This window comes from Podarcis raffonei, chromosome 5 (genome assembly GCF_027172205.1).
Source record: "Podarcis raffonei isolate rPodRaf1 chromosome 5, rPodRaf1.pri, whole genome shotgun sequence".
Lineage (NCBI taxonomy): Eukaryota > Metazoa > Chordata > Lepidosauria > Squamata > Lacertidae > Podarcis > Podarcis raffonei.
Genome location: NC_070606.1, coordinates 4,392,268 through 4,419,275, shown reverse-complemented (window position 1 = coordinate 4,419,275; position 27,008 = coordinate 4,392,268). Strand labels below are relative to the sequence as shown.

General features: G+C 44.6%; 1 protein-coding gene across 2 annotated transcripts; it reads right to left on the bottom strand.

Annotated features, from left to right (window-relative positions):
- Nucleotides 1-1,501: 1,501 nt before the first annotated feature.
- On the bottom strand, nucleotides 1,502-25,667 carry SULT4A1 (sulfotransferase family 4A member 1). Of its 2 annotated transcripts, XR_008330370.1 has the most exons (8): nucleotides 25,385-25,667; nucleotides 10,569-10,699; nucleotides 8,551-8,631; nucleotides 8,313-8,439; nucleotides 5,718-5,812; nucleotides 3,971-4,109; nucleotides 2,484-2,601; nucleotides 1,502-1,642 (listed from the first exon to the last, which is right to left on the bottom strand). XR_008330370.1 is itself a non-coding variant. In XM_053387652.1 (7 exons), the coding sequence occupies exons 1-7, from the start codon at nucleotides 25,551-25,553 to the stop codon at nucleotides 1,530-1,532; spliced, it is 855 nt and encodes a 284-aa protein (XP_053243627.1). In that variant the 5' UTR covers nucleotides 25,554-25,667; the 3' UTR covers nucleotides 1,502-1,529. The 2 variants fall into 2 exon arrangements, 1 of the variants encoding a protein (XP_053243627.1); XM_053387652.1 differs by lacking the exon at nucleotides 2,484-2,601.
- Between the last annotated feature and the right edge of the window lie 1,341 nt (nucleotides 25,668-27,008).

Below are 27,008 nucleotides of genomic sequence, written 5' to 3'. Positions count from 1 at the left end.
AGGTATTCCTGGCATTTATCTATTTTTTTTAGAATGCTTTCATTTACAGAGGAAGGACGTTTTCTCTTATTTGTGTTGACTCTGTTTAGGAACAATGCACTGGGAAGTTCTTCTGAAGGAGCCCTAGTGGCATGAATGAGAGTGGCAACTGTGCAGCCATCTTCCCTCCGAGGAAATGTGTTGGGGGCTTTTTAGCAGGACTGACCTATGGCATTTTGCTGCCTGAGGTGAAGGGCAAGATGGTGCCCCTGCCACATACAGAAGTCAATTCAGACAGGCAGTTGAATCTTAATCCAGTCGTGGTGACGGGGCAGTGTCCTCCATGCTCATTCCTAAACCAGCAAGCTAGTTCAGGGGTCAAGACATGCTGTGTACAGCTCTGCCCTCCAACGCAGCGGAATGGCTGGGGGACTTAAGAGCTACTGCCTGCCCCTCCAGCACCTACCACCTAAGGTAGTCACTTCACTTTGCCTAATAGTAGGGCTGGCTCCTCTTCTTAATTTAGGGAAAAATACAAGTAAGGCACCACGCTCATGAATGTGCCACCTTTGACTCAGATAACCTCCCTCTCAATTCCTTTTCCTTGCCTTCTGAATTATAAACCTAAGGGGCAGATACTTTGTTGTTCTTAAATCCATCATTTCACAAATTAGTTGTGCAAAGAAGTGCATAGAGCTTTCCAGAATGGGCTGAACTGAGCTCCATGATCCTTTTCTGAATGCTGATTCCCTCAGGTAATATCAGCGCAGTGCCTCACTGCTGATCTTTTTAAGCAGCTCTGGGAGTCTTTTGTTGAATTGGGGGGCAAAAGTGCTTTAAGGAAACAAACTTACTTCTGAATAAGCACCCCCACCCCAGGTGCAGTCCTATCCCCATCTTACCTGGGAGTAAGAGTCCTATTGAACAAATTGGGCCTTACTTCCAAGTAAAGCACATGTGGCCAGTTCCAGGTAGGGGCTTGGCAAAGGTTTTTTCTTGCTTTAATGTCTCTGTTGCCTGTTTGTTTGTTTGTTTGGTTGGTTGGTTGGTTGGTTGGTTGGTTGTAAGCTGCTTTGGGTTGCCCTGGGCGAGATAAAGTAATGAGCAAGTAAAAATAATATTACAGACAAAAAAGAAGCTCATTTCCCCCCCCCCTTGTCCAAAGAGAAAGAAGGGTAAGAGGTTCAGAAGAAGCAATGGGGTGGGTGTTATTTCTTCATACAATGCACCATTAACTTATGGAATGAAGGGCAGTGAGCGGGTGATGCCCACAAACCAACAGAGAAAGCTTGCTGTGCCTTTATGCGTGTGTAAGCCGGGGGGGGGGTCAGCCCAGGGCCACACCTGAAAAGCAAACACTGAGCTAGGTGGAGCACTGACACAATCTTGCAGGGCTCTTCTTACCTTCACTTCCCAATGCACGGTGCCTTTTTTAAAAGTATTGATATGTGCAACAGGTATAGAGTTGTGTCCAGCAAGTAATAAATGAATGCAGAAAGCACTTCTAGCTGGGATCCCGATATCAGAGTCATGCACTTTTGCTTTATGCTTTATAAATAAAAGTCAAATGTGAGGTCACACTTTCCCATTTTCTGTTTGTAAACCAAATCAAACTTCTCATTCATGGAGACAGTGAAGATGTCTTTCCACAGCCCAACACGTCCTGGAAAAGAGAGAGAAATTGAGAACCCGAAATTAAGCCGATAATCATTGACAGGATGTGGCAGGACCTGTTAACAAAAACAGCAAGTGTTGTCCTCCAAAAGGACTAGAGAATCCCCCCCCCCGCCCCACTTGCTGGTCACTTTCTCTGCCCCTGTAATTCCTCATACAATAGGACAGGGGTGGGGAGCATCAGGCACGGGGGCCAAATGCACCCCTCCAGGCCTCTCTGTCTGGCCCTTGGGTCTCCCATCAAGCCACTCCCCCATAACCAGGCCTGCTTCCCACCCCCTGGAGAGCTTTTGCTTGTCTGGAACATGTCCTTGAACTCAAACGCCTCTTGTTTGCCTGCATAGGGGAGAATGGATGGGGCTGACTGTACAATTGCCTCGCCCACTTTGCCTCTGGACCACTGGCGGAGGAAGGGGGGTGCGATGGGTGCGGTCCACCCTGGGTGTCTTCCCTGAGGAGGGGTGACATCGCTGCTGCCCCCGGGATGCTTGCTGTGGGCGGCACCCCCCTGGGACCCTCGCAGCTCGCTGTGGGCGACGCCCCCACAGGCGGCTAGCCCCGCCCCTGGATGCCGTAGCAGCTAGCTCTGCCTCTGCTCTGGACCCAACCCACCAGTGACAGGCGCCCCCTAGAGGCTGCCTAGAAGGGTGAACAAGGTCCCCCACCCCTACATTAGAGAGGCACAATCTCCTCCTTTGGATGTGACTGGCAACACTCACGCCCACAAAAATGTTGGCCGCCACGGTGATAATTTAAATAGCAAGTATTATATTTTGCGGATAACCATTTTCCAAGGATGTGTATGGATAGCTGGTCGAAGAGTCACCCACCTGGGTTCATGAAACTGTGATTTGTGATGGGATATGGAGCAAATGTAAGGAAGGTAAGCTAACCCAAGGCCTGCTCTCACAGCAACGGGGGGTTATCTTCTGAGTAAAGGTCAAGGAGCTAAAAGTGGAGGGAAAATGAAAGAAACCCAACATAAAGCAAAATAATGAAAATGTAGCTGGTGGTAAATTAAACAAAGCAATAAACTAATTTTAGGCTGATCACAGAATTTTAAATTGCACACACAAATGAAAAAAAGGCAGGCAGAAAACACATATCAATATTTAGGCTGGATTTTGAAATACAGAAAATTATCACAAATGCAAAGTAGCAAAACAAATAAAATTTTAAAAAAGAAGACATGTATGGATAAAAGGCAGGCAGTGAATAAGTTTGAGCATATATTCTGAGAGAAAATGTCTAGGCCAAATGAAGTTCATTCTGGAGGTGGGCTCTTTAAGGGTAGGACAGAGTGCCGGTCCAAAGACAGTAAGGTGAAACCAAGAGAACAACTGTGGCCAGACAGAATTAACAAAAAGGTGACAATTTGGTTGTTCTTCTTTTGGATACCTTGGGCTGAAGATAAACAAAAGAAGGGGGGAGAGACAGATCCACTGTATCCTCTGTGCTGCAAACACATGCATTACACTTCCAATAAGCTGGTATTTGTGTTTGTGGGACAAACCAAATAAATATGTGTTCCACAGTGGCAACGTCTCTGGGCCATACTAGAAGCAACAATGGCAGTTCAGTTTGTTTAAACATGAAATATGGAGGGGGCAATGAGGGGGGGAAGAGAAGAGGTGTGGAAGATCAAATTTTAAAAGTGACAGGTTTTCATCGTGAGGAGAGCCGAGCCATTGTTAGGAGGGAAGTTCCATTTCCCTTAATCATTTGCAAACCCCCCTTTCTAGATCATCAGAACAGCTCATATCTAGGAGGGTCTTCTTCTTATGCCACATTCCACACTCTGAAGAGGCGATGGGCTGTCTCTAGCCCAAGAGACTCAGTACAAGATGCTTACTTCCATTTGTCTCCACTGTCCTACTCTGTCGGATTCGTTCTATTCCCCCAACAGCCCATTGGAAAAGCCAGCCCATTTTGAGCCAATCCATACATCAGGAAGTTCTTCCATTGACAATTTCCCTTTCCCAAACCCAGTGGTAAAAAAGGACCAACAGAAAACTAGTATGCCGTGGAATCATCCTGAAGCACTATCTTTCCATGCTTAGGGAGGTGGTTTTTAAAAAAGGGGTGAAAAAATCCCAGGGAGCATTTTAATATCTACAAACATAAACCATTGCTTTCCAGTCCCAAAAAGGTTCTACTACATGCTTCTGAATCTGTAGGCAAGCGCCTTGGCATCATAGTAATTATCTGACGACAGAGAAGGGTGCAGCACTTCTATTTCAACCTCTGTGTCTGCAAGTGCTGCAATCGTTGAGGCCCACAGCACCTGCCTTCCACTTTTACAAATATTTGCACATACCCCTGCCCACAGGAAGGGCTTCTGCATTGCAGCACTGGTCAATGAGCTGGTGACAATGCTCCACCATGGACTCCAGCTGTGCTTTGTCGTAAGAGACACCCAGGAACCTCGCCAGCTGTTCGACCATAGTTGCCAGATCCTGTGATGAAAGATTACATGCACAAGCCAATAAAGAGAAAAGCCAAAAAGAGGGGAAGGTTAGCAATAACAAATGAGCCCTGCAAGCAGTCATAGACGTATGTGTTAGCAGAGTCGAGAGCAGTATCCTAAAATCAGTGGTATAGACTCATTTTTCAGGTCCTAACTCAAGCAGCTGAATAGCTGAAAGAATCCTTGCAAATGGCTTGTAATAGCGTTGTGAATATCAGTTTCCTAATGTAGGCGAAAGACAATAGCCTAACTAGATATAAATGCTCTAATCCAGACAGGCATTCCCTAGGGGGGAACCGTGGCATGAATTGGTAGGCACTGCCTGTGTGGATTCTGACACTAACCAAGCCCCATTCATATGCCCCTGCTCCGTGCACAGCCATCCCAACAGCAGCAGCCCAGGCCATTTTTTTGTGTGTGGGGGGGAGAGAAGCAGAGGGCTCAGTTTAGGGCCACACCCCATCACAAACCAGTAATGGATGGCTAGAAATCTGAGAGGGCTCCTGTTCACTCAGCTCCATCTCACAGATTGGACTTTTTATGGTGAGAGCTGCCCACAAACATCCCTCTGCTCTGAGGGGGCAAAGTTGGAAACGGGACAAATAGTGTGTCTAAAAGGTGCTCTCTTTCAAAGGCAAAAGGGATGAAGGCTCCCCTAACACCCACACCCAGGGTCCTGAGCACACCTTGCACAAGGAAGACAACTGACTGGCAGTTTAATTCTTTATTGACAAAGCACAAGCTTACAGTTTGTCTGTGATAAGGAAGCTGACCCCCCCTGCCCACTTGAGACTTGTGTTCTGAGCTAGACTGGCGGAGCAACAGCGTGGCCACATAAACACCCAAACTTAAGTACTCTCGTCTGACAGACTGAGAGCAAGCAACCTGTGACTTCTCCTACACAGAAGCTGTTGCTGTGCTTGGCTCTTCAAGCCCTTTCTGGTTCTAGGGGACATCAGGGGAGAAGACAGAGTGGGGAACAGGATTTGGCCACCACCACCCGGCCCTTCAGGCAGTGTCTCTCCCTCCACTCCTGGTGAGTTCTGTCCTGGCTCCTGCCCTCTGTCCCACACTCCGTGTCCCACACCCCTTCCCATTATCCAACTGCTCAGACCTCTCCCCAGCTCTGACTGCTACCTTTCTGGAGGCACAAAACCTTATGAATCACTACTCCCTTCCCCTGGATCACACCCCTTAAGACACACACACGCCAGAATGGAGGAAACTGTCTGCCAGCCCCAGAGCCCTGAAATGGCTTACTAATTTTCATTGCGATCCTGGCAAGGCTTTGGATTTGCCAAATTTGCCCCTCCATTTCATTTGGATTGCTTTGTTGTTTGCTTTCTTTTATTCATTTGACTAATGTGCTTCTCCTACAATTTAATACCCCATCTCATTTCAGAAACTGATAGCTTATAAAATATAATCATCACTGCAAGTCACAAAATTCCATCCAGTGGTAACTGGTATCAGTGAGCAGGGGATCTCTAGTTCTGATTGGAGATACCCTGGGGTGGGATGGGGGGAGTCCATAGGATGGGGGGAGTCCGTAGGTAACAAGGGAGAGGGGGGAGCCTTTTATACGATATGAGTTTACCTTGTGCATATCTTCATACTTCAGAAAGAGAACATTGGAGTCCATGTGATGTTGCCAAAACTCCTGCACATGTTCAAACCATGAACCGTATCCTACTGTAGAGACAGGAAACAGAATGGCTAATGTGCAAGGACATCACTTTTAGTTAAATTTCTCTGAAACATAAAAGCTGGAAAGAAGTGCATGTACTGAATTTTGTTGCCTTGTTTTCTAACAAAAACTATGTTATATTATTTCGGAACAAAAACTTTTAAAGAGAGGAGTATGTACGGTCTTTACAATATAAGTATATTCAGATTTATCCTTGTTTTGAATAATAAAAACCTCTCCAGATTCTGTGTGCAGGCAGTGTGAAAATTAAACATAAGAGAGGGGATGGAAAACCACCAAGACATGTGAATCTGGTTAAGTTGCACTCACCATTTGCATGTTTAAGTCTGAATACATATTTGCTTCTGGTGTAGAACTTGACCCAGTTATGCATGATGGTTCCTATTAAAAGCTGAAACCCTGTACAGTTTAGGAATATGTGACCAATGGCTTGAACGGCAATGTGACAACTTGAGTGGCACAAGGAGTGGTGGGCAGTGGCACCTGACTGGACCTAATTAATAGTGTCTGGTCTGTATTCCTGCCTGCGTCTCCCATACTGAACAGCTGCTTGTTTCCTGCTTCAGCTCAGAAATGAAGCCACATCAACGCACAGGTAGTTGCACATGTACTATAAGCAAACTAGAGGTGAACTATGTGGGATGTAATCCATTGGGAGCAGTCAAATACAACATTCCTTGTTTTGCTAGAGTGGACGTGCAAGGGAATGTTTGGTCCAGTCAGTCGAAACTTCCTGTTCCTCCTGGCCTGGAGCATTCTTCCTTGCATGTGACTACTAGGTGGGCATGACCTTCCCAGACCGGGCAAAAGGCCAAGTCACACAGCCACTTCCCTCTCTCTGACATTCCTGTTTGTCCTGTCTGCTTCCTGAATCACCTGGACTGGACTGCTGGCTGCCACAGCAGTCTCCTGGTTATCTCCCATATGGGGTAAACCTGTTTGTACATGTTTGTAACTTTAAGCCTAAAGCCTTCCTTCAGGGATCACACTGTGCTCTGCCTGATCGTGAGTAAAACTATTTTTTGTTACTTATGGATAAGACTGTGGTGTCTATTCTTTTGACAATTGCTTATTGTCTTAAGAAACTCACACGAGTTTGCAACCAGCTTTCTGCTCCATAAGAAGGGGAATGCACACTGCTAAGCTTGGAGAAGAGGAGGTTAAGGGGTGATATGATAGCCATGTTCAAATATATAAAAGGATGTCACATAGAGGAGGGAGAAAGGTTGTTTTCTGCTGCTCCAGAGAAGCGGACACGGAGCAATGGATCCAAACTGCAGGAAAGAAGATTCCACCTAAACATTAGGAAGAACTTCCTGACAGTAAGAGCTGTTCGACAGTGGAATTTGCTGCCAAGGAGTGTGGTGGAGTCTCCTTCTTTGGAGGTCTTTAGGCAGAGGCTTGACAACCATATGTCAGGAGTGCTCTGATGGTGTTTCCTGCTTGGCAGGGGGTTGGACTCGATGGCCCTTGTGGTCTCTTCCAACTCTATGATTCTATGATTCTATGATTCTAAGTGAAGAAACTTGCTAGCGGAAGTTAGGAAGGTTATTGATAAACAATATATCCTCTCCTGCCACCCTCAACATTCCCACAAACTATCTACTGTAATTTACTTTGGGCACTTGCTAAAAAAGTTGGCTGCCCATGGGGTAAGGCCTCCAGAACTTTAGATGGGACCACCTGAATGATGAAATAATCACCTACCCCTGCCATCACCACGCTGCCATGTTTTAGCTATGTGGTTAGTGAATGCAACTGGCAGCCCCATCTCTGATATGGAGCTAAATAAAACTTTTGGTAGCACTTGTAATCATCTCTGTCTTATTCTTCCTTCCAATGCAACTTTAGTGTCATCATAAAGGGTGCTTCATTTTGTCTATATTCACTCATTGTAATTCCATGGATGCTCAGATGTGCACACCAATTCATTCAGACAGAGGCATCACAAAGGGATTAATTTCAGGGAAGGGGCCCAGACTTTGCATACATTCCTCTGGGAAAGGAAATTTTGGGAGCACCAAAAAGCAATCTCTGAATATATTCCAATATATTTAGCGACTTCTGGGGACTTCAGAGAGAATCTTCTGTATCTTACAGCTGCATTTCATGTGAGATTCATCTTTAGCAAGTGCCTACGTCAGCCTTCTCCAAGTTGGTGCCCTCCTGATGTTGTTGTACTACAGCTCCCATCCTCCCAGACCATTAGCCATGCTGGCTGGAGCTGAAGGGAGCAGCAGCCCAACAAGGCCTTGCGGTTCACAGGTTCCTCATTGCTGATGAGGAGCATCCATCTCAGTATCCAAGGTGTGTGGTGGAGGTCCCTCCATCAGGTGAAGACAAATGCCAACATGAACGGTTTGAACCAGAACTTTAGAGGCATTACAAGCAAGACGGTTTCACACTTTGTTCCTAAGAAGTAGTGCAGAAAAGAATTTGAAACATTAAAAGGTACTGCCAATAGCCAGAGTCAAACTTTCTTACACTTTTCATTCATGAATCTCCGACAGAACTCTTGAAATGTTCCTCTGTAGCTCATGGTTCGTAGGGAGCGGTGAAACTGGTAATAAGACACTACCAGGTCTTTGGGGTTGCGAGCCATGTAGATTACCTAAGAACATGGAAATTATTCATCTTAATCAGTGGATATTTCTCTCACCCTACCCCGCCCCATTTCACAAAACACACCGGGAAGAAATAATACAAAGCTAACCATTCTTACCTTGGACTCACCACTGTGTAGGTCTGAAGGCAAAAAACGATACGGCAGGTGGCTTTTGATGAGGCGGGGAGACGTAAGCTCCTGTAAAATACATGATGGAAAACAAACCAATAAATAATATATCCCTTCTTCTAAGTGATCCAGATTCCTCTTTGTTGTGCTCCTGTATTCATAACTTCCAGTTTCGTATTTCCAGCCAAAAGCTTTGGCGGTTCAGACACCAAGTTACTACTACAGGAAAATGCATGCTTCAGTTTCTTTGCTACGCAGTCAACACTCCTCTCTGCTGCTCAAAAGAGCCACGTGTTTTCTCTCTGTGGTTGTTACTGGTTTCTGTGCTGCTCCAGTTGTACATGAATCAGGCCACATTCCCAGTGCCTGGGCATTTTGAGCAGCATGTTATATAGAGAGACACAAAACTGAAACCCAAGGTCAGGAAGGTGAGTCAAAAGGGACTGCTGCAGCATTTTAATAAGCAATTCCAGCAAACTACTTGCAGAGTTGTTAAGGCCTCACTTTTCCAGCACTAGACTAATACTCCATTTCAGAAAAGAGAAGGGGGGGTCTATTAAAATCTACTGATCAATGGTGTTCTTTCCCATTTAATTCTTCCTCCCTCCTCCACACCATAGATTCCAGTAGGTGAAATATGAGAGCACAGACGCTGGACTGCCCTCAGCTGACCCTGGAGAAATGTAGAGCAGCTGCCCAAGATGCTTTCATTTTAGCTAGAGAGATGCACCAATGAAATTAAATAGAACACACCACTTGAGAAAACACACTGGGGGCTGTTTAAAAAACAAAAACTGGTGCTCCTCTCTAGTTACACACTCCTGACTTACGCACTCCATGCAGTTTCAGTATAATGTTTGGATACATTTTGCTGCATCTAGCTATCCATTAAATAAACTCCCAGGTGTGGCTTAAAAGCAGGCTGGTGTGACCATATTCCAGGAAACAGCAAGAGGATATCGAAGGGGTGTTGTCTCACACCTCTTAAGAATGCATGGAGACCCCTGTCCAAAGTCCCGTCTAGTCCAGTATTCTGCACTCCCAGTGGCCAACCAGATGCCCTTCCATTAACGGATCTGTAATGCCCTTCTCCTGAAACAGTCACTTGCTCAGTAAATGGTGGCAATGAAGAACTATTTCTCTGGAAAGGTGGCAAGTCTCCTTTCCTGACCTCATTGAGGGGAATTTTTGAGTTGTGGTTTAATATGGTAATTCTAGAGCATTTAAACCATGAAAACTTATCTTTAAAAAATGGGTGGGATGGGGAGTAAATCTTAGAAACTTAAAAAAATAAAAATCTACCCACCTCCCAGGATATATTTCCACTTAAAACAGTGCTTTGCAAGATTCAGGTTTATGATGCTATATGCCAGTGACGTGTTACATGTTAAGTTGGTACTAGAAAAAAAATACTTCGTGGATTTTGTCGGGTTCAAGCTTGATAAAAGTTTCTTTCATTGCATAGGTTTGGACTAGATGACCCTCGTGGTCCCTCGCAATTCTATAATTCTGTTATTCTAAGTCCCTGCCAATAGACTTGCAGCCTAATAAAACATGAAACACAAAAGAAGAAAATGGGAAAAGACTGCAAATGATGAAGAGAAGAGCCTGTGTTAAAACCCAAATCAATGTGTTTGGAATATTTTCTTAAAAGACAACAAAGAAGAGGCCTGATGAATTTCCAAATTCTGACCAGGGAGAACACACAGTTCCTATTTGGCACTTCCTGGTAACATGCAAAGCAGCTGCCTTGGGACACTCCACTTTCAGAACAAGAAAGGTAAACCGGTGCCTCTCGCTGAAGCACTTAAGCAGCTGAATATTATCTGAAAGCATAATATATCTTACAAAAATGTTTCAGCAAACTATTAGGGCAACGCAATAAATTATGAATCATTCCAGTACACTTAAGGGGAATTAAAAGGGAGCTCTGAAAATGGAAGCCAAATAAGCAGAGGTAAAATGAAAATAATTGGTCAACACGTTTTCAGTTGATTAAGACGTACCTTGATAATGTCCAGTCCAGGCTGAGGATACTCTAGGACTGGAAGCTGCTCATCTATGTTCATTAACCCAATTTCATCGGGATCGGCTCCCTGGCTCACCAGATACACCACTTCCTGCAGTAAGCTGGTGCCTGCAAATCAAATAAACATGAGATAACAGATGGCAATCCAGACATTATTTGCTGGAAGGGGTCGATATGAGTGGTAGCCAAGACATCCGGAGGCTAAGATATTACCTCTGGACATAGTGGTTTAAGAACCTTTTAAAAAATTATGTAAGCTATCATCACCTCATGCAGTAAGCTTGGTTGCACACCCATTCTGGTCAAAGATCTGTAATGTGGCACCAAATCATCTCCTTAATTTATATATGACTGAACAAGGAAAACACTCAGAGGCTGGACAATATCCACAGGTTAAAACCCCCAAAAGCATTGCCTCATGAGTGCGCTCTGGATTAGATTTCTCAGGGCTGCTTTTGCTAACTCAATCGTTTCAAAAGTGCAGCATAAAGCAAATTGCTGCTGATATCTCTCGGAAAGAGGATGTGGCCTCCATTTCCTTCCCATTTCAGCTCCCTGTATAGTATGTTGAAGGAATCCATTAGCTTAACAGTTCCACCTGAGGAATTTCTGGATGCTATTTTTTGTAAAGTAGTCGGTAAATAGTATTTTTCGCTCCATAAGATGCACCTGACCATAAGACGCACCTAGTTTTTAAAGGAGGGAAACCAGAAAAGAAAATATTCTGAACGAAACAGTGGATGTATGACTTTTGTGGTTCATGCTGTGGCCACAGGCATGTGATTTGACAGTGAGTTTGGGGTAGCCCAATGCAAAAATCCTGAGGATCCGTGCTTTGTAACCACGTTTTTGCGCTACTGCAGCCCCAGGAAACAGTGGATGCGTGATTTTTTTGGTGCAGGCTGTAGCCATGGACATGCTATGTGATCTGATGGTGAATTTGGGGTGACCCAATGTAAAAATCCTGAGGATCCATGGGCTTTTATCTCCCCCCTCCCAGGCAGCCTCCTTTATCGCTAGCGTTCCTTATCTCGCTTCTGATCGCTCGCGATCAGCAGCTTTGTTTCAACACCCACTTCACTCTTTCAAAAAAAAAAAAAAAAAAAGCATGATCTGCTTTTCGCCCCTGGGCAATTCGGCTCCATGGACCACGCATTTGCTGCATAAGACACACAGACATTTCCCCTTACTTTTTAGGAAGAAAAAAGTGTGTCTTATGGAGCGAAAAGTACGGTACATGACTTAACAGCACTTTGAGGAAAATATACAAAGAAAATAAACTAAGAGCTGTTCAACAGTGGAACAGACTGCACCTCCACAGGCACATACCTCCACATGTGGTGGGAGTGTCCCAAAATCCAACTCTTCTGGACAACAGTCATACGAGAAATATGTAAAATAACTAAGCAAGTATTAGACATCACCCCAGAATTGGCCCTACTAAACATCTTCCAAGACAACAATGCCCATTTACACCACAAAGAACTCATAACCCGCCTACTTTCAGCAGCCAGAAACACCATAACCAGACACTGTAAGCATGGACCAATGGTACCAAATACTATGGGAAACAGCCCTACTGGAAAAATTAACCAACAAACTGAAATTGACACGGGGACAAATAGAAGAAGATACCTTCACCCCTGTATGGCTCCCCTTTATCACATACACAGCCCAACAAGACAATGACAATAATCCACCAACAGCATACAAATCAATATGGCTAACCTGATCCAAAACACCCACCCACCCCACTCACACACGAAAACAAAGATCGCCACAGCCAACCACAAATGAACAGCCACACCCTAGGCCAACCCCAACCTCTCTCACCACCAAAGGAACACAAATGATCAGCAGAGAACCTACATACATTAAGCAAAATAGAAACATTGCCACCCGACCCCCCCATCTCCCCCCTCCCCCCCCAATTTCTCAGCAAATGAAACTGATTTGTAAAAATGTTACATGGAAAAAAATACGAGAGGCATTACATCTACGTCTGTAAAACAAGAAAATCTTTAATTAAAAAAAAAAAAAACCAACAACAGTGGAACAGACTCCCTTGGGAAGTGGTGGATTTGCCCTCCCTGGAGGTTTTTAAGCAGAGGTTGGGGGCTCCTCTGCCATGGGTGCTTTAGTTGAGATTCCTGCATTGCAGGGGGTTGGGCTAGATGACCCCCGGGGTCCCTTCCATCTCTACGATTATATTCCATGATCTCCCATTCCAGTTTGTGTGGTCCTCTTTCTTGCTGGCTCATGTCCTCTTTTGGTATTAATACTAGTATGTGCACATTTTAAGGAAATCCAACAACAAACTATATTCCAAAATTTTGGGGGAGATTTACCTTTTGCAAAAGAAAAAAATCCTGAGCTTTTGCACTTGTATTCCTCTTAAAATTACCCTTCCCCCCCAAGAAAAAGTAAAGGTACCTGTATTGACCAATAAGAAAAACACCCACCCCAACTTCCCTGTTAGGGCAATATATTTATCAGACCAATCAAAAATTCACAAACTGGTGTGCCAGCTTTCAGGTTCTTCAGAACACTTCATCAGGCTGGATAGTAAACAAAAGTTAATATTTAGTTTTTGTATCTCCAGAGATGGGGAGTCAGGCAACACATTTTAATTTTTGTTTTTCCTTCTATGGACATGCAGAAAAAGGCATGGCTGAACTTCAGTCAAACTTGACACTTCTAATTGTGATGTCTCCCTCCACTGAGAATATTTTTGCAGAATTTACCCCAAGGCAATTAGGGAACTTGACCAGTCTCCTCCCCCCCCCTCCCCTGGGGCTCCCCACGTCACCTGCCTTTACATGGCAACAAAGGAATTATCTCTTCAGGAGCTGAGGGCGTAAGTTCCCTGGCTTGGATTTCTCATTCCTTGGGTAAAAATCCCTTTGCCTGTGTCTGTCAAGGCTCATGGGAGAGAGTCAGCAGGCAGACCCAATGTTGCTGCCTTTTGTTCCTTGCACAATTCAAAATAATGGCCTCTTTTAAAAAGTAGGGGCTGACCAGTGTTAGAAATTGAGATACGAAAGTGAGGAGCTAAATGGCACCGTAAACCTAGGTTATGGGCGCAGCAATGGCATGTCTAGGCACATTTTTTATAACAAGAATACAAAGCTGAAAATGAATGAACTGCAGCTAAAATATTATGTTCGTTTTTCACGTGGTCTGATCCGTCCCCTGCCCACCCCCCACCCCCTAATATTCTTAAGAGGATCTCTTCTCCAGTCTTCACAGTGTAGCTGGAAGTGGGAAGGCAGAAAAAGGTCCTCCTTTCCTTCCACTCTGCAGTTTTAATCTGAAATCTTCAGCGCAGTACTGCGCCCAGAGCTCAGAAACTGCTTGTGCTAATGAAATGCCCTGTCGCAAAATGTGCCTAGAACAAGGGGAGTTTGGGACACTGGAGCTGACATACGTCAGCTCCAGTCAGTGGCAGAAGAACCCTCCCCGCATCCGGGGCAGCACAGCCCGTATGGACTGTGCATGCGCGGAAGCCCCTACAATCACCGTGCGCAAGAGTGGCAGCCTGTACGGATGGCACGCAAGAGGCGCCCATACGGATTGCGGGCGCCCTCAGCCGCTCTACAGCTGGGGAGAGGCAGGGGCCATCTTGTCACCCCTCCCAGAATGGCACCCGGGGTGGCCCTCCCCCTCTGCCCCCGCTTCCTACGCCACTGGCTCCAGTCACTATAAAAATTGATAGTTGTGGACACATCTTCCCATATACAGTCAAACCTCAGGTTACAGATGTTTCAGGTTGTGCGGTTTCGGGTTGTGCACTGTGCCGATCCCAGAAGTACTGGACCGGGTTACTTCCGGATTTCGGCGCATGTGCAGAAGCACTAAATTGCGCTTTGTGCAGAAGACCGAATCGCGACCCGCGCATGTGCAGACATGGCGCTGTGGGTTGCGAACGTTTCAGGTTGCAAACGTGCTTCCCGCACGGATCATGTTCGCAACCTGAGTGTCCACTGTACTGTGGAAGAGTTTCTTTCCATTTTACTGCTAGGAAATTTCAATGTAGTTAGCAACAGTTGCTATACTGTTTTAGATGCTAACATTTACAATAACTGCACCAGAAAGGCTCAGACTCGGAATGAAGACAGATGTATAATTTCCAGTGCTGGAAGTGGTTTTAGAGGAGAATAGGACATTATATTGCAACCTGGGGTGACCTCTGGGAAAAAGAGGGCCCTGTAGGTTTCCATCATGGATTTTAGCATCAGGACACAATTATGTAGGGCAATTATGCTGCCTCTTAACACAACTGCAGTAGCTCAAGTGAAATCTACACATATACCACAGTGACTTCATGTTTGTCAATGTATATATTGATTATATTAATATTAACGAGAGATCTGCATTATTCAGTTCCAGGGTCAGAAGGTGTTCCTCTACCATTCCATTGTTTAATTTGTTTGCTTTGCATTGCCAGGAACCTTTCGGATTTATGTTGTTCCCTTTCCGGAAAACGGCAAGGCATGGGTGCTGGTGCCAATGTCAGGTCTCGTAGTTGCTAGCAGGATCAGGATTCTCAAACAATTGTAATAACATGGTCAGGGAGATGCACAATGGCTGAAGTAAAACATAGGCGAATCAGCCAAATGTGACCACAGCTTCTGGTTCTAAGCCAGAGTCAACATGAGAAAGCTCACTTGAAGGAACGGTGCCAGTGTCAGTATAATGGATATATAGTGTCAGGCTGGGATCAAGGAGGCTTGAGTTCAAATCACCGCTAATGGGTGAACTTGGGCCGGTCGTTTCCTCTCTCTCAACCTTACCTGCTTCAGATTTGTCATGAGCACAAAACAGATAACTCAGGGATAGTCAATGTGGTTTCCTCTAGAGGTTGCTGAACTCCAGCTCCCATCATCCCTTGACCATTAGCCATCTGCTGTCTGGGGCTGATGGAATATGGAGTCCAACAGCCTCTGGAGGAACCAGGCACCTGGGATAATGGCATGTAGGCTGGCCCTACTTCCCTAAGGGAACGCAGAATAATTAGTAGTAGCAAAAGGGGGGGGCGCATATGGAATCTACCAGGTACAGATGAACTAACTGAACTCAATCGTGGAAAAATAGGAATCACAAAAAGAGTTAATTAATATGACAGGCCAGTTAGTATGACAGGTAAATAACTTCTGGTTTTAATGGTTTTAGAAATAGTTTTAATTACTTGATTTTATCTGGTTTATCAGTAACTCATAGTATTTCTTGTAAACTGCTTAAAGGTTTTCTTACAATCAAGTAGAATGTACATTTTGTTAAATAAAAACAAAACCTAAAGATATCAGTTTTTAAAACATCAGTGTTATGAATGAAACTCTAATCTTGAATGTACTTCAGGAAACCATCACTAACTAGCAGAAAATGGTCATAATTTTTTTTATGGGCAGGAACAAAACCTGAAGCGGCTTGAAACATACCCTTTAAGACCAGTAAAAGATGGAGGACTATCCCTCCCTTGTGTTATTAAAAAATATTACAAAGCAGCTGTGTGAGCTCATTTGAGGGTCTGGTTAAAATACAAAACAACATCAGTAATTGAGTAATACAGTAAAGCAACAGATTTTTTTAAAAATATACTATGGTATTGTATCAGAATGAACCCTGCTAGATCCATTAATAATTTTATTTGGATATATTAAGCATAGTATTACCAGACCTGGTAATAAAGATGCTAACAGCTACATTTATGTACCCAGATCCTTGATAACATCCAGATAACCAACCTATTCCATTAGCCTGACAGTATGCTTTTTAATTAGGAATGAAATGCCTCCATTTTCTATCTTTTTTTTTTTTTTGCTTATTCTAGGCTTTCTTTTGCTTATATTCTGTACTATACAAACTTATTTAAAAGACATTGCCAGGTTAATATTTTTCTCTCTGTTGACACAACTGGAATATGCTGTAGTAAAAAAATATTACCTTGGGAACAATATTCATTTTTATTGCAGATATATGTGCTGAAGAAGATAATTAAAACCTTCTATATTTATATTTATATGTGTGTGTCTTATTTATTTATCTTTCTAGATTCCTTTGTCATCTTTGTAAATCAATTTTTAAAACCAACAAAAGCTGTATACTAGATAAAAAAATTACAGCGGCAGGAAACAAAGAACAAAAATCCCCAGTAATTATAGGACAAACAATTGTGAGCTGTTAAAACAAACAAACAAGAAGAAATATTTTACTGTAGAATTTTGGCAATGTAAGTGCCTGAAATTTGGCATGATTGTGGCAGACGCCGAGATACTCCTAGCCCCTAATTCTATGCAGTTTGTACAGATGGTCTGGATTGTATTAGTATCTAGAACCGCCATATTGGCTGCCATCATAGAGTTGAGGCAGAATCCCACTGTTAATGGATGAGCTGAGCAGGTTTCCCAGAAGATGTTGGACTCATCATCCCTATAGAATTCTCATCATCCCTGATCATTGGCCCTGGCTAGGGATGATGGGAGTTCTATTCAAAAAAAATATCTGGGGACCAAAATTTGAAGAACACTAGCTTAAAAGGTAAAGGTAAAGGACCCCTGACAGTTAAGTCCAGTCGTGAACGACTGAGGTTGCGGCACTCATCTTGCTTTACTGGCTGAGGGAGCATCTGTAAGTCACTAGCTTTCAGACCCCAAAATAGATAAATTCAGAATAACTGGACTCCAACTGCCAGAAACAAGAAACATTTTGACTTGCCTACAGAATGGCGAGGTCATATTTTGCTTTCAGATAGAGCGAGGAAGCACAGCACATGCAAACACCCCCAGGTTCAGTCCCTCCAGGTAGGAAAGGGAAATTCTCCTTTCTGCAACTTTGCAGAATCGCTGGCCGTCATCATACACCAGCCTTCCCCAACCACGGGACCTTTGGATATTTTGGACTGCAACTCCCAACAGCTGTGACCACCATGGTAAATGGTCAGGGTGATGAAGGTTGTAGTACACAGCATAACATTGGAGGAAGGCTGGTGGAGAACATAGAACCACCTGGACCCCTTAAGACAGCTTCCTCCATTCTGGCTTGCCAGAATGAGGCGGCTCAGGGGCTACATGCAAATGTGGGACATCACCACTTAACAAATAGTTGTCTATATCCACCCTTACGTATCACTTTTGTGAACCTCCAGCGTACTCTTGCCTGAGGTTCTGTCATTTTTTTCTTTTAATAAATTAAGCCTGGACTCTGGGCTTAAGTAATGAATTGGTGTATTTACTGCCACAAGCTACATCTGTAATGCCACTCAATCACTTCATGGTGGCAGCAGCCAAAGGCACTTGAGAAAGTGAGAACAGCAGACCAGCTGTACTTTGCATCAGCCCCGGAGATGCTTGCTTGCTGCTCACAGCTGATTCTTCCACAGACCAAAATCTAGCAAATAACATGTGCAGTGCCACTGAGAGAATGATGGCTTCGTTTTGAACAGCTCTGCTGTGTCAAGCTGCCAGATTTGCAAGATGAAAAAAGCAGTACAATAATTTACAGCATTGTCTTCAGGAATAAAACACATTCATATGTGGCAACCCTAAAGGCAACCCTATGCAACTGCAGAAACATATAGTGGCAAATCTTTGCAGTTCATAGTGGCCCTAAACAAACAGGCTTAATTTTAAGGTATTTATACTATCCTGTTTCTGCAGTGAACTGTGGCTGGCATCTGTTTAAATGAGGTCAGATATTAATTTTTATTTATACAAATATTTATATACAGTTATGCCATTAAAAAAAATCAAAGTGGTTTACAACAATGATATCTATATGCAATAGAAATGTTATGTTTGGCACCATGGCTGACACTGCCACAATCATAGTATCTAAATCACTGGAGCCAATCAATTTTACCCTCTGAGTGAGTGACCAACCTCCAGACCCCATAGCATTGCTCCTCTGGGCAACTCCTGGAGGATGCAACAGAGACAACAAAGAATGATCTCTTCACTGCTCCCTCAGCCACACATTAGTCTGAGTGTGCTCCGTCGGCAATAATCCCAAAATTTCCAGCCCTATACTTGCTTCTCAATAGGCAAAGCAGGACTGGGGGCACATGTAAGGGGAAAGTGATGGGTTTGCCAAAGGGTGGTGCTGAGCCCTTGTCTCCTTGCAACAGCTCACCAGACATTTCCCCCCACTTGACTGAGAATTCCATGGTTATCACCCAACTTCTACTGCTGCGCTGGCCTCCTTTGTTTTACAATCCACATTCACCTCCACTTATGTGGTTACAGGGAAACAAGAAGTGTGGGTTTCTTTTTGGGAATAATATCTGCAAAGCTACTTTTGGAGAGATGTGCAAGTTTCTGAATGCAGAATGAATTTGTGCATGTCCATCATGCAAGTCCCACCAGCAGCTTGAAAATAGGAAGAGCAAGCGCCATGTGCTTTTTGTTCTCTGCAAGTGAATAGAGTCTGAAGGAGATTAATGCTCAAGAGAGTGGTGTTTATAACATGTGCCTGGAGATAGCAAATCAGAAGAATTTTCGGGGGAAAGTCTCCATGTAATTATGCAAGGAAAAGTTGAAAGTGTCGGTGGAAGAAGATTGGAAAAAAATTAAAAAGACTATTTACAGAAACACTGTAAAATTAATGAATGTTAGAAGGATGCTGGAATGAAGTTATATGGCTTTAGCAGAAATGTTATAAAGAATTAAGTAAAAATAGATTGTTAATGGGCCAAAGGGGAAAAAGTAAGGTTAGATTGTGTTAAGATAAATTATAGGACAAAAACTGAGAAAGATGGAAAGGATTTGCTGAAATAGCTAACTGAACTAGAATACAAAAAAGGGAGGTGTGCGGAGGTCGTTGAAACAAGTAAATGAAAGATAAGATATGGAAATATTGGATGTGTTTTTAATTGTTTCTGTTTTTGTTTCTGTTTTGTTAAGATAAGTAGTGTTTTTTGTTTTTAATGTATTGTATTGTATTGTATTGCTTTGTTTAACTTTTTTTCTTCTTTCTGTAATCTTTAAACTCTTAATAAATATTACCGTATTTTTCGCTCTATAACACGCACCCGACCATAACACGCACATAGTTTTTAGAGGAGGAAAATCCGTAGGCATGCCACTCGTAGGCATTCCCTCCATAACACGCACAGACATTTCCCCTTACTTTTTAGGAGGAAAAAAGTGAGTGTTATGGTGCAAAAAATACGGTACTTTAAAAAAAAAGGAAAAGTGGAAAGTGGAAAAGTTGACAGCATTTCCCTTTCATCCAGCAAATAAAAACATCCTGGTACATACATGTAACAATTCAAAAAGCGCAACTAGAGCTAATGCTTACAAGGCCTAAATCAATTTTAAATTAACCTCAACTGGGGTCTGTTCTGCTGTAATATCCAATCTACACAAGCACTAGAATCACAAATGTTACCACTTTTCTTGTTTTCCTTTGTGGACAAGAGAATCCCATCTTTGAATATTTCCCCAGGTCAAAAACACCTTGCGTCTGGTTATGGTGTGGTTAAGAGACACATTCTTAGCATACTTGCAAGGAATCAAGCCTTAAGGAAAATAACAATTAAGCAAAGGCTGCAACAGATATGAATCTAGTGCAGGATTCATAAAAGAGAAACGTTTTAAAAGACTTGGGAGGGGGAAGGAATCAAGTAGAGCTTTTAGTGCTTTGCTTCCTGCATGCCATAAATATTTCAGATGTACAGCTAAAGAAAGCAATAAAGATGTAGCCAGCCACTTCTAATGTGGCATTCGCACGCTACTGCTGCATGGGTGCAGTCTACCACATTCAATTGAACATTTGCCCAGGACATGGCAGAATCCTTAACAGTAAAAATGATGACTGAATACTGCAATAAGCAGGTGCAAATAAATACTTCATTCAGGTGTGTGCCCTCTTCTCCTGAAGCTCTCCTACATTGTGCAACAAAGATATTATTTGTCCAGGGTGGTGTCTCCTGCACCTTGAATCCATCTATAAGGGGGGGGGGCAAATTACCTGAACCTGAATCTGGAAATGGCAGCTGGACGTTTTCAGAGGGGGAGTTTTGGCCTTCCAGCCACTCAATACATTTTCCACTCCAGTGTTGCAGGCTGTTTTAATTGGTGAATTAAGGCAAAGATAAAGGTTTAGGGACCCCTGACTGTTAGGTCCAGTCGCGGACAACTCTGGGGTTGCGGCGCTCATCTCGCTTTACTGGCCGAGGGAGCTGGCGTACAGCTTCCGGGTCATGTGGCCAGCAAGACTAAGCCGCTTCTGGCAAACCAGAGCAGCGCACGGAAACACTGTTTACCTTCCCGCCGGAGCGGTACCTATTTATCTACTTACACTTTGACATGCTTTCGAACTGCTAGGTTGACAGGAGCAGGGACCAAGCAACGGGAGCTCACCCCATCGCGGGGATTCGAACTGCCAACCTTCCGATCGGCAAGCCCTAGGCTAAGTGATTTAGACCACAGTGCCACCTGCATCCCTGGTGAATTAAACCCAGCTGAAATATGGGTCAGGAATCAATGCTGGGAGATGAAGCAGCCCACCAAAGCAATAGAGAAGAGGACCTCCTAATCTGCATTATGTGCCTGCCTTGCAATGGGTGCTTTCAACCAGGAGCTGGGAGTGGAGGGCTTGTGTGACTCTAGCCTTTTTCTGTCCACACTCAAAATGTCCTGTTCTTCTTGGGAGCAGTCCAACATTCTTCCCTAGTAGAAACCGATCATCTGTCTGTAACCAAGAGTTCCAAGAGTCACATGTGGCTTCCATTCCAAGCCTGTAATTCTGTTTCCAAGAGTCACATGTGGCTTCCATTCCAAGCCTCCTGGTTGAAAGCTTCCATTATAGCTCATGCTGTTCTAGAATGGCACGTGCTTCTGATCACTCTGTGCTCAAATATGGTTCCTGCCATCAGATCTTGCCTTGCTGCAGCCTTGTGAAAAGCCATTCTTGATGACTGGGAGGACCCACAGAATGGCATGGAACGCGGAAAGAGGAGGAGGAGGAGTTGCTGCAGGAATGGATAAATTATCATGTACACTTTTACCACCTTGCATCAGCCAAAGTGCCTTCACTTGCAAAACAGCAGTTGTTGATTCAAGGCTGCAGACCAGGGCTTGATCTATACTGATTAAAAAAACACTATAGGAGGGGGGAAAGCTATAAAAGCCCTCAATGCAAAATCCCACTGGCGACAGATCACTGCTCTACAGTGCCATCTGCTGTCACATGTTTATAAAGCAGTTATAACAGTATAATTGACTAGTGTAGATGAGTCCCAGGTGTGAGGAACCAGAAACCTGTGACCCAAATTCAAACTGCAGCCTTCCAAACCTCTGTATGGCATATCACATGTTGGTTTCACTAGATCAGGGGTGGGAAACCTTTGGTTCTCCTGACATGGGTGGACTCCAGCAGTCAACACCTGCCCTGCCCTGTCCACCCACAACAGTTCAGGATGATAAAAGCTGCTGTTGTTGGCATCTGTCTGTCTCAAGAGACAATGGAGTGATGTTATCACCTTCAGCATTGCTCCACTCTCACTCCAATTTATTGGCTAAAGCTTGCTGAGTGAGTGGGGAAATGCTGAATGCAACCAAGTCACATCATGGGATAGCTCAGTTGGTAGAGAACATGGGATTCTTAATCTCTGGCTCGTGGGTTTGAGCCCCACGTTGGGCAAAATAATAATAATAATAATAAATTTTATTTATATCCCGCCCTCCCCAGCCGAAGCCGGGCTCAGGGCGGCTAACAACAATAAAACAATACAAAAGTACAACACAAACAACACTCTAAAATCATTCATTATAAAATTAATTAATTTTATATTAATTAATTTTATAATTAATTAAGATTCCTGCATCGCAGGGATTGGACTAGATGTCCTTCCTGGTCCCTTCCAGCTCTACAATTCTATGATTCTATGGGTTCCTTTTACTAGTATGGTGCTGGAGGAGACTCTTGAGAGTCCCATGGACTGCAAGAAGATCAAACCTATCCATTCTGAAGGAAATCAGCCCTGAGTGCTCACTGGAAGGACAGATCCTGAAGCTGAGGCTCCAATACTTTGGCCACCTCACGAGAAGAGAAGACCTCCTGGAAAAGACCCTGATGTTGGGAAAGATGGAGGGCAGAAGGAGAAGGGGACGACAGAGGACGAGATGGTTGGACGGTGTTCTCGAAGCTACGAACATGAGTCTGACCAAACTGCGGGAGGCAGTGGAAGACAGGGGTGCCTGGCATGCTCTGGTCCATGGGGTCACGAAGAGTCGGCCACAACTAAACAACAACAACAGGGTTACAAAGTCAGTGGGAGCCATGCATCAGCCCTTCATGACATCCAGTGAAGTCCTCATTTCTCTGAAGAAAATACAGTGCATTCTCAACATATTTTTGATGGGGGATGGGAACATAGGTTGACAGCGCACTGATCCTATCCATACATTTGGGTGGACAAAATACACTTGCTACAAAAGGTATAGCATGATCACAAGTTACTAATGTGATAGATGTCTAGAAGCTGCACTCCCATGCCCACTTTTGGGCTCTAAGCACATGTAAATTACAGAAGCAAGCTCTGGAAAATAATAAGGAACTGCCTGATTCAACACACCTGAAACAGCCTTCTTCATGCACAGCCTACATGGTTGCAGATGTGTGTCAATATCTGCATCTATATTTCAATACTTATCTGGGCCTCACTGAATAATAATTATTATTATTTACCCGCCCATCTGGCGGGGCCCCCCCAGCCACTCTGGGCGGCTTCCAACGAAACACTAAAATACAGGTTAGATTTGTCTTTTGATATGTTGCTAAGTGAGATTAGTTGTATGGAACTAGAGTCAAACCTGGGCCTACAGCTTCAAACAGATGAAGTAGCAGAGAGCCTTCTGCACACACTACGTATTTTTGAGAAATGTGCTTTGGTGCCATTCCTTCAAGATAATCCTGCCCATTGTAATCAGATTCCCCTTAAGTGAGTAGGATACAGGGCTATCTATCTACTTTTACCGTAGGGGCTAGCCAATGGCAAGGGAAAAGGTATTTAATGGTTTCGCCTCCTAAAATACAGTGGTTCTGCTGCTTACTTTGCATATGCAATCACAACCTTATGCAAATTTGGGGGGCAGCACATAAATAAATAAATACATACATACATACCGTATTTTTTGCTCTATAGGACGCACTTTCCCCCCTCAAAATTAAGGGGAAATGTGTGTGCGTCCTATGGAGCAAATGCAGGCTCCTTGGCTTCAGTGATAGCAACGCAAAGCCTCCAAAGCTCAGAGGGAGCACTCCCTCCGCGCTCCGGAGGCTTCGCGTTGCTTTCGCTGAAGCCTGGAGAGCGAGAGGGGTCGGTGCGTTGAAGCCAGGAGAGCAAGACTCTCCTGGCTTCAGCAGAGAGGGAGAGCTGCACAGCACCCCTTCAGCGAAGTGGGAGGAGAAATGGAAGGGGCTCTGGTTCTCCTGCCGCTTCGCTGAAGGGGCGCTGAGCAGAGAGGAGGAGAATTTTTTTCCCCTTGTTCTCCCCCTCTAAAACAAGGTGTGTCCTATGGTTGGTTGCGTCCTATAGAGCGAAAAATACGGTAAATAAATATCAAGGAAGCCCCTCCATACCCTGCTTTCCATTTCTTTATTCCCTCCACTCCCCCACCACACACCCAGTGGGTCTTCCTTGCTTACAGGGCTCTGGGAGTATCCCAAGGAGCCCGCCACTTCGTGGGGGGAGGAGCGCACAGTTCTGACATTGCAGAATTTTGCTTTTGCATGCGGATGCCCAGAATCAAACCCTTGTATAATTGGCGGGCCCTCTGAAGACCTGTTAGCAGGTCCATATTTGCAGTCAGGGTGGCCTACCCTTCTCCCAAGGAGACTCACTGGAGACAGTGAACATAGGAACACAACCGTGCCTTGCTGGATCCGACTGAGGGTCTATCCAGTCCAATTTCCTATTTCCGAAAGCAATCTTCCTGTGCCTTTTGGTGCTCGTGAGCAGAGGGTGGTCTACACCATTTTGTTTTATTTTTTGTCCTTGGTACCTGGAATTCAATGGCTCCATTTAACTAGCATGCCTCATCCTTTCTTGATGGCAAAGTGAGATGGTCTGCCTCAGGCAAAGGGTCCAGAGGGGCTGCCGATCCCAAAGTAGATATTAATTTTACCCCCCCCCTTCCTGTTGTTCTTTTTGGGGGGCTGCCATTTTGTGGTTCACCTCAGGTGCCAACATGTCTTGGGCCAGTCCTGTGGGCGAGTATCCTTTGGGTTTTCTGATTCAGGTCCCCAGATGCCTTGGGCCATTTCTGCTAGGATGCTAACTGCATTGCACTCAGGAGGACTTACTTCCGAGTAAACACATTGCAATAAACAGCAAACCAGGCATCCAATCTTGCTGTTCGTTATTGCTCCACATACAAAGCATTGCAGGGAATCAAATTAAAAGGCAGCAACTTTGGACCTGAGAAAATTAATCCACCTATGCACACACACACCCCCTCGTTTTGGCACACACATTTGCAGCACTGAAGGTACCTGCTCTATATTAAAACCAAGATAATGAGATAGCAAGGTATAAAAATGTGATTTACGTCATGCGCTTCTGTAGTAGGCCAGTAACAGCCCAACATTACATAGCATCCATTTGTTTGTTAGGAGTCAGAAAAAACAATGCTCATTGCATGAACTTGGGTTTTTTTTTTGGGGGGGAGGGAGGACAGGTGAAATCTGGGAGGGAAAACAACCCATCCCTTAAATGCGGTGGGGGGGGGAGAATGAGTGACCCCTCCCTTCCTTCTCAGCCCCTCCCCACCCCAGCTCGGCCCTGCCTCTTACCTGATTTGGGATAGGTAACAATCCAGACATCATTGTCCCTGACGGGGAAATTGGCGATTTCTTCCATCTTCCCCCTGCAGAAAGGGGGCAGGCGCACCCCATTGTACTCGAAGTATTTGCTCTCAAACTCCCCGGGCGTGCTGGGGGTCTCGCACTCGCTCTCCGCCATCCTCGCTCCTCCCTGCAGCCCAGCCGAGGCCAAGGCGCATCAAGGATGCTCCGGGCGCCCCGCGCTCCCTGCGCCTCTCTCTCTCGCCCCCGAAGCGGGCACGCCCGACGAGGAAGCCCGGCTCGAGCCCTGCAGGCTGGGGAGAAGGGCAGGCGGGAGGGGGCCGAGAGAGAGAGAGACCGGCCTTCAGCGAATGGGCTACGGAGGTGGTGATGTAATGCAGGACCGCTCGCTAGGCAGGCGAGAATGGATCCTGCAACAACAAGACGGAGAGGCAAGCCTGCTCGGGGATTAACCCTCTGCCTGCCTCGCAGCTCTCAGGGTGCCACTGTTTTGCAAACCCCCCTTTTCCTCTTTTGAGGGTTGGAAATACCTGCTTTTATTTATACTTATCAAAAGATATACAAAAGTTCATACCCAGGACAATGTATCTTTCTGGAATACACCAGATTAAAGGAAATACTTTAAAAATCTAATCTAAGGAGGAATAGGAGCAAAAAGAAGAAGAGAAGAAGAAAAGGGAAAGAAAGAGAAGAGAATGGAAAAAGACTTCTGGTTCTCTCTCAGATGAATATAGTATTCACTCATTAACATCCAGTGATTCCGTTTTCTACAAGCCAATATTTGTTCAGTCTTCAAATCCAAATAATTTGCAAACTTCCCAAAATGTTATAAGAAACTGGCGCAACCATTGTTCCCATTAAATTGGGGGACGTGTGCCATTTCTTACAAACCCAAGATTGTATGCTCCTTGGGGCAGAACCTTTCTCTTTCCCCCCATTCCCGCCCCCCACTGTTTAGTTTGGGGAGTGTTTAGATGTTGCATCTATATGCATAGAATCCTAAACTGAACTCGGAATCCAGTTTTCTTGCATTGGTTTGCAAAGTGCTGCCATGTAACAAAAAATGGTGCGGCAATAAAACTGCTACAGTATTTGCAAAGCTAAGCAGGGTGTGGTATGGTTTCAAATCGGATGGGCATGTGGAAAATGTGTGTTGAGATTCCTGTATTAGGTAAAAGTAAATAGGTAAGGGACCTCTGGACGGTTAAGTCCAGTCAAAGGCGACTATGGGGTGCGGTGCTCAACTCGCTTCAGGCCGAGGGAGCTGGTGTTTGTCCACAGACAGCTTTCCGAGTCATGTGGCCAGCAGGACTAAACTGCTTCTGGTGCAATAGAACATCGTGACGAGTGCCAGAGTGCATGGAAATGCTGTTTACCTTCCCACCACAGCAGTACCTGTTTATCTACTTGCACAGGTCTGCTTTTGAACTGCTAGGTTGGCAGAAACTGCGACAGAGCAAAGAGAGCTCACACTGTTGTGCAGATTCAAACTGCTAACCTTCCAATCGGCAAGCCTAAGAGGCTTTTCTGCATTACAAGGGGTTGGACTAGATGACCCTTGGGGTCCTTCCAATCCAACAAATCTATCATAAATTTAGGTTTCCAGAACTGA

Coding starts and splice junctions, on each gene's coding strand:
- SULT4A1 (XM_053387652.1), bottom strand. CDS start 25,553: ATGGCGGAGAGCGAGTGCGAGACCCCCAGCACGCCCGGGGAGTTTGAG. Junction 8,440..8,550: donor TACACAGTGGTGAGTCCAAG/GTAAGAATGGTT, acceptor CCATGTTCTTAG/GTAATCTACATGGCTCGCAA. Junction 1,643..3,970: donor AGCCCTTCCTGTGGGCAGGG/GTATGTGCAAAT, acceptor TCTCTTTTCCAG/GACGTGTTGGGCTGTGGAAA.